The 7,983-nt window shown below is 37.7% G+C and overlaps 1 protein-coding gene across 1 annotated transcript; it reads right to left on the bottom strand.

Annotated features, from left to right (window-relative positions):
• Window positions 1-5,964, bottom strand: LOC147864386 (zinc finger CCCH domain-containing protein ZFN-like). The gene is made up of 7 exons (XM_087320165.1): window positions 5,698-5,964; window positions 5,114-5,283; window positions 4,555-4,620; window positions 4,338-4,448; window positions 2,528-2,836; window positions 1,371-1,730; window positions 1-642 (listed from the first exon to the last, which is right to left on the bottom strand). The coding sequence occupies exons 1-7, from the start codon at window positions 5,873-5,875 to the stop codon at window positions 286-288; spliced, it is 1,551 nt and encodes a 516-aa protein (XP_087176291.1). The 5' UTR covers window positions 5,876-5,964; the 3' UTR covers window positions 1-285.
• Between the last annotated feature and the right edge of the window lie 2,019 nt (window positions 5,965-7,983).

Below are 7,983 nucleotides of genomic sequence, written 5' to 3' on the forward strand. Positions count from 1 at the left end.
TTGAGTAGAAAAACTTGGTACATTTGTTTTTTTAAGCAAAGGAAAATTGTCACAATGAGCTCATGCGAGCACATACATACATTATAATTTCCTATTCACAAGTGAAGGAGGAGCGATATTGAGGCAAATATGAGATTCTTCCAACATTGTATTGCGTTTTTTTTTCTTTGAAGAAATGAAAAAAAAAATAGTATGCATGCCTCTACTGAGCTCAAATGCATACAAATTCATTACTGCCCAATATACGAGAAAATTGTTCACCATGAAAAAAAAAGCCGAGCTTTCTCATGAAGACGAATTCAAATTAGCAGAGTCTCGGAGGGGCTGATGGCCCATCATCTCCAACGAAGTTGTAGTAGATATGTTCGAAACCATGTTGCTCTCTTCACTGTTGCTACTGATATAAGAATCACCATAGTCTTGATGTTGGTTATCCACATTTCCATTTGAAAGAGGTTTAGGGTGGATGTTGTTGTTTGCAGTTATAACTGCCATATCCACTGGATAAGCAGTTCCTGCTAGTTCTGTCAGTGATGATGCTGAAGGGCTGTATGTCAGATTAGGCATTGGATGGTCAAATTTGCAGGTGGAACCAAATTTGCATGTACGATATTGCATATAGAATGGACATTGCCGAACACCCTTTCATGACAATAAAAGAAAAAAGATCAGGATGTATCCAACTGTTGATGTTCAATTATAACAAGATTTCCTCGAGCATCTTTGTTACACGTTTTCCCTTGCCAATATATAACTAAGTAGTTAACCATAACTAGATATATCACACCACTAACTTAAATTAACTATATCTTGATATCATAATAAATTAATATTGTACACCGTGAATTTTCTTCTAGTCTGCACCCAGGCCAATTCTGTGAAGGGTGCATAAAGAGAACAAGGATATGTTGCATTTTACTATGCAAGCATGATCCATTTTTTTAACAGAACAGACTGCACTGTTACTGATTCAAAAAAATGATCACAAAATAAACATTTAGTGACCTACTGAACATCCCTCAGAATTACAACACACCACAATCCAGATTGAATCTATACATACAGTTAATATAAGCTCTCTGTCAAGTATGCATGAACAGAACAAGGGGTTTGTTGTATTATTACCATGCAAAAATAATGCATTTATTTAACAGAATGCACCATTACTAACTCACAAAAACGGTCAGAAAATTGAACATTTAGTGACAACGAAAAACAAGAAACCATGCCATACGCCTGCTGAAGATCCCTCAGAATTACAACACGTTGCAATTCAGATCGACTTTACATACAGTTATATAATCTCTCTTTTCTAGAGGGGAAAAAAAGGCATGTTGAACAAAGAGAAAAATAAAAACTTAGGAGCTTACTTGTCTTAATGGAAGGCCAAGGGGGCTAATAATGCAGTTAGGCAATGATGAAGCTCTCTCCTTTGGATGATTAAAACGGCAAGACAGCTGATATTTGCAGTTTCCGGTTCTCATATAGTAATCACAGTTTAATTGGCCAGGTCTTTCTGGAAACATGGTCCCTTTAGAGGTAACTGATGCCTCAATGGATGAAGGATCAATCCCTGCTGCACCAGGACTTTGTACATAATTGTTGTAGGTTGCATGAATACCATCAGAGGGTGATATTGATTCATCTGATGCAGAGGTACCATATGTAAGATTTCCAACTCCAGGTGCAGATTGTTGAACACCCAATGAAGCCATAGATCCCAGCCTAGCCTGATTCCAAACACCATTCATTTAGTAACAATAGTTCACATTTAAATATATAGTAACATTTAGAAGACTTTCTTCCTTTCACTTAATCTCTCTAGGACCAGGTTCACATGTGTGGCCAATAGAACATTTGAATCTCCACAAAGTTCATGGGACAGTTTATGATTAAAATTTCTAAATTTCGCCCTTCAATCAACCTTCATGCTTTAGAATGATGTTTTGCGGCCCAGTTGTTTGCTTTCCCAATCACTTTCAACATGCCAAATTTCAAAATTTACTTTCTATTATTCCTTTCTATTGGATATCTGAACCCAGCTTATGGTTAAATAAAGATACAAAAACCAATAGAAATGTCAATAAATTGTCAGCTGACCAGGCGAATGTCTCTTTAGTTTCTCTTATGGTTAAATTGTCAACCTGACCTGATGAGCATCTCTTCAGTTTTTCGTAGTATCTTATATAATCCAATCTGAACTAGCCTTGGGTTGGTTTCAAATGAAGCCACATCTTCTACAGCAATAAATATATCATGTATTGAGGATGTCCCTCTGTTCTTCTGCTTTCTTATATGCATCAATTGGCACTGCAATGTCCTACTGATTCTCCATTCCCATTGCTATAATTATGCTCCTTTCAACTCAGTCACTACATTTGTTTTTATCCATTCTAAGGAGATCCAGATTTCATTTTGTACTCAGCATGGTCAAAATGTTAAACCACAAATGATATTCCAGATTGAATCCCGTCTATTGTGCAACTATTATTAATACAAAAAACCCATAAAAAAGTTGATTTCTTACTTGATATGGGTTCCAACCAGGTACAGAGAGCATGTTTTGGGGTGATTGCACAATCAAAGGGGTGAAATTTGAATGGCTTTGAAACCGAGGCCTTGGCATATAGTGAGGTCGTGGCAATGACCATGACTGTATTCCTGAGGGAAATGAATGCGTTAAAGTTGCTTCTGGAGAGACATTGGATGGGTATACAGATGAACCCAATACTGTAGCTAAACCCTTAACTGCAGTAGGTTGTGGATGGTTAAATTTACATGTTGCTCCAAATTTACACGAGCCAGTTTGCATATAATATTGACAATCTTTTTCACCCTGTATAATCAAATTTCTTTATTCAGTTACAACCATGTCCAAAAAATGCATGGATAAATTCTCAAACAACTAGGTGCAATGCCAAAGCTAACGTTTTGATTACAAAGTTCACAGAATATCAATAAGAAATGCTTTACTAAAGTCTTCCTTGCTCATTTCTAAAGGCAAATACAATGGATGATGCCTCTGATTTTCAGCTATTCTTCTGTGTTTCAATATCTCAGGCACATTGTTGCGGGGATGTATATTCTCTGTACAAAATATCTACCATTTGAAATTGTTGCCATGTGTGGTTAGATGTTGCATATGAATAATTTGAAATTATTTTTAAACAGGGATGTATATTATCTGTACAAAATACTCAAAATACCTACCAAAACATCTAAATACTCAAAATATCTACCATTTGAAATTCTTTTTAAATACTCAAAATATCTACCATTTGAAATTCTTTTCAAATACTCAAAATATCTACCATTTGAAATTGTCGCCATGTGTGGTTAAATGTTGTATATGAATAATTTGAAATTCTTTTTAAACAGGGATGTATATTATCTGTACAAATTCCTTCAAGAAAAATACAATTCTCTCAACATACGGAAACTAGGAAAACAGAAAGTAATCAACAATTTTATAAGACTAGGACCCTTATCATCTCAAGATAGAGTAGACCTCTACATAACCAGCTTTTAGAGGTTCGTGAGAGCAATGGAGATCATTAAACACACTCTGGGTTATCTCCTACTATTATGAAACTCTTCAACAGTGAGTCTAAATTTGTATTTTTTCAAGAGTGCAGAAGTCTACTAGATATATTTCAGAGGAGATTGCTTCTACTTTAGATGTATATGGCTGTCTCAGAATCCTACAAGTTATATTCTTTTATCTAAAAGGATGATCAATAGATGTACATACACAACTTCGAGCAAAGCTAATACTCTTTGTGAAGACTATACCCACCTGCACTCAGGTGTACAAAAGGATCGAGCCCGTGGTTCTTTGCAATGTTCTTCATGCTCCAAGCCCCGAGATTTAAATAATCCTCACCTTTCTTTTAAGATCCAATGCAGATTAGACCCCTGTTCCGTGACCCTTTCATTGTTCTCTCATAGCTTTGCAAGCAAACACATTTACTTCACAGCATGTTAGCAATGCCATTTACCTTAACAGAACATTCATTGTGCTGCTCTGGTCATTAATAAGGTTACGATAGTTGTTTTTTTTCCAAATCTCATAATATCATAAGAGACAGTCTTGTTTCACTGACTTTATTCATACATTTATTTCTTGTCTCATAGAAAAATATTTTTTCTTGTCTTATAGAAAGCAGGGGCAAATAATTTTGAGACATATTGGGAAAATTGCCACCACTAAACAAACCCTCATTATGGTGCTGAGTTCTTTTACATACGACCAAACTACTTATATTTGTGCTCTGCTATTTGAGATCTAGAAAGAAAGATCTCAAGAATATGTAATAGCGAAGCAAACATATCGGCACCTGGCGCAAAGGAAAGCCGAGTATATTAGCTGATACCCTTCCCAGTCTATCCCTTGGATGGTGAAATTTGCAAGTGGAGCCAAACTTACAATCCCCTGTTTTCATGTAGTACTGTCATGGAACAAGAGATAATGAGTATAATGCATACGTAAAAATACATGGATTTCAACTAGTAATAGAAACTGAGAAATATTCATGAACATTAGCTATTCCATACCGGACATTCCGGCTGTCCAACACGCTCGGGATATTCTCCTTTACTGCTTCCTATATATGTTCCAGCCTGTTTATGGATAATCAGTAGTAAAATTACGTTCTAGTTGTGTTCATTTCGAAAAAAATCTGTTCAAGAAGTAAAAGTAATAATGTATCTGACAATGTTTACAAGGTTGCCCCAAGGTTGCCCCTAAGAAGTTTAGAAAAGTTGGCTTTTCTTGCCATTCACTCCATACTTCTTTTGGATAATTTCTTTTGCATGACCCCCTAATTAGTATAGAAAATAAGGAAAATCAGGCCTAATTGTTCAGAATATGGACAATGGTGACTGCCTCATTACCCTGACGAATGGAAGCCCAATTTGAAACAGCAAAATTTAAGAATAACCTGCAATTAGGCTGCAAACGTTTTCGAGATAGTAGTGAATAACCAACCTGTCACACTTTAGGGGCAACCCTGACATATTGTCTCACAGCTTACTGTCTCTCCCAAACTAATGCAATATGATATATGGCTTCGTAATGTATCATGCTCTGATTCAATGATGAATTAAGAAGTACCAGTTTTCGATTGGATGGATGATTAAATTTGCAGTCCATAGCATAAGCACACTGCCCTGTTCGAATGTAGTAAAGACAATCAGGCTCATTAGGACGTTCTGGAAAGCATCGTTGGATAGCTGTATCTGGATCTTGCACTGATTGACCCATCATGTGTTGCCACATCGATTCTGGAAGACAAAGTATTGTCGAAATTTTTTTAGTTCTTCTCCAAAATGTGATTTTCAACATAATTGTGATTCCTTTTTATTTAATCAATGTGTCATTTATTAACCTTTAATGGTATTCTTGCTAGTCAAGGCAATCTTCCTGAAGGAATAAATTTTCATACACGGGCATGTACAAACAATGGCCAATAATATTAGCGATGAAATTTCATGGTGATTAAGTACTTCGGAAATATGAGGAATTGGGATGATAACGATGGCCAACACTAGCCACGAAATTTCACAATCATTAGTTAGTTGAGCAGTATGCTATATTGAGATGAAACAAAGTACTGATCAGCTCAGATCTATGCCTTTCTCAGCATAAGAATGGAGCAAGGCAACAAGATGAGCAATCTCTCTCCTTCACATAAATACCTTCAAGGTTGGGGTATGCGACGGATGAACCATAGCCTGGAGAGATCCCTAATGTAGCTCTCTGCTGCTGCTGCGACAAGGGCGAGGTCTGCAGTAAATGCAGATTCTCAAGACTCGGCCGTGTGAAAGTGGGCTTATTAAGGGAGATTCGGTAGTTCCGAGAAGCGAACTGTTCCATGGGTCATACCATTTGTTAGCTATAATGCCTAAATAGAAAGCAGGGAAGAGGAAGAACTAGCAAATTAGGGTTTAAGGGAGATACAAAAAACGAAGAAATACAAAACGAGAGCGTCGAAATAGATCAGAATACAGGTGGGAGAAGGCAGGGGAGTTAAACAAATTTAGGGTTTCGAAATACAGGCGAGAGAACGGAAAGACAGAAATACTTTGGGCTTTAGATATAAGAGCAGAGAGAAGAGGAGAGAGATAAAAGATCAGAGTGAAGAAGAGATGGAAGAGGAGAAGAATCGATCGATCGATCGATCGACAGAGAGAGAGAGAGAGAGAGAGAGAGAGAGAGAGAGAGAAATTCAGAACAGAGCAGAGCGACACAGACAGACAGAGACAGAGTCTCGCCACGTGGCATTCCACGTCAGCAAGAGCGGGCACGAATGGTAGGGCCACGTGGCAGGACACGTGGGATGGCCCTGCCACGTGGCGTGTGGACCTTCTACGTGGCATCAGGCCCTTCCCCCCCCCCCGAGCCGACGATCAGGTCGCCGGCTCTTTTTCTGTCCGGGCCAAGAAACCCCCGTGACCACGCTCTCCGGCCGCCACTCGGTGAAATCGCGCTTCCTGGTTTTAGTAGGTCGAGATGTGGTCCTCTTCTGTCCTGGCTTTAGTAGGCCGAGATGTGGTCCTCTTCTGTCCTGAGCAAGAGATGCTCGGAGAACGATCTTGTGTGCCCAATTCCGTTCACTCGTTGGTTTGCTTGACTCGATCTGTAGAATTGAACTCCCCACCAAGGCGCACGCGGGTTGCACGTGTTCTTCCGAATGCCTGGCCATTGGCACTTACTACCGAATCGAGCTGAAAAAGGTCAAAAGGCTCTCCCAACTCCAGTTCCGAAACCAAATCACTCAAGTGTTTTAGAGTACATACATATATGAATAATTGAGGCTCTACAAAGAGAGTAGACATCCTAGTAGTATCCGGATTCCACATATAACAATATATCATGCAATTTGTGGTTTGTGGTTTGTCTCTTCTCCTCCAAGCTTGTTGACTTATAAATAGAGTTAGAACTTAGAAGTATTCCAAATCGGTAATTTCTCTAAAATTCGTCAGACCATAACTAAATCACATGGTTAAATTCTATTGAATGTGATTTAACTTACAACTCAAACTTCGACTAAGGGTTGCTTGAGCGTATTGTCCTTTCAATTGACGCATATAATCTTTTCCTAAAAGCAAGGTGTAGAGAATAATATCGTCCATCCAATCCACATGAAAAGTATTCAAACTTTAAGAATAATCTCTATCTTGGCCCCTCTACCATGCACATGCAATGCATCTTGAGAATATCACAAATAGTAGCTCCCAAACTTGTGATGGAAGTCATTGTTCTCCAATAACCTTTTGCCATGTCCCAATAGCTTCTGAAATAATATATATACAATAATACATATCCATACATACATACATACACACACACACACACATATATATATTGAAGTTCATATATGTAGCTATTATGGTTTGCAAAGCAATATGACTTTCGTTGTTGTACAACGTTTATTGTTTTTTTTGTATGTGATAAATCCCCACAACGGAAAATAATGCATGCAATGCGGTATGCATTTTAGTATACAAGCAATTCACATAAAAGTATAGCCTTCAAGATGAAAATATTCCTTATATGGTCGGTAACTTGCTATTCCATATAAAATCTTGATTCATCATATCGATACAATCACTACATGTAAACTACTCCCATTGTCTATACTTTAGGATCAACCTTGGAACTGTAACACGTTTGTAGGTAAATTACTATCACATGCCTTTTACTCGGGATGAAAAGTATGCATTGGCCTATATTATTTTAAAATTACAAATGCAGTCACACATTGATGTAACCTTTGGGTTTGTAGGAAGTTTGGTCACGCTTTTAGGTCCTAGATAACAAATGTCATAAATTTGTTTGCATGATCAAATTTCATGTCTTGAAGTTCCTCTCATACCAAGTTGACACACATAAAGATGCGACATTTTCTATTCAAAGTAACAAACAAAGCACGTGCTATTAGATTCCCCAACTGAACACATCAAATAAATCACTGATGCAAC

This window comes from Azolla caroliniana, unplaced genomic scaffold (assembly GCF_043228905.1).
Source record: "Azolla caroliniana isolate FFs.n. ecotype wild unplaced genomic scaffold, voAzoCaro1.0.p SCAF_5, whole genome shotgun sequence".
Classification (NCBI taxonomy): domain Eukaryota; kingdom Viridiplantae; phylum Streptophyta; class Polypodiopsida; order Salviniales; family Salviniaceae; genus Azolla; species Azolla caroliniana.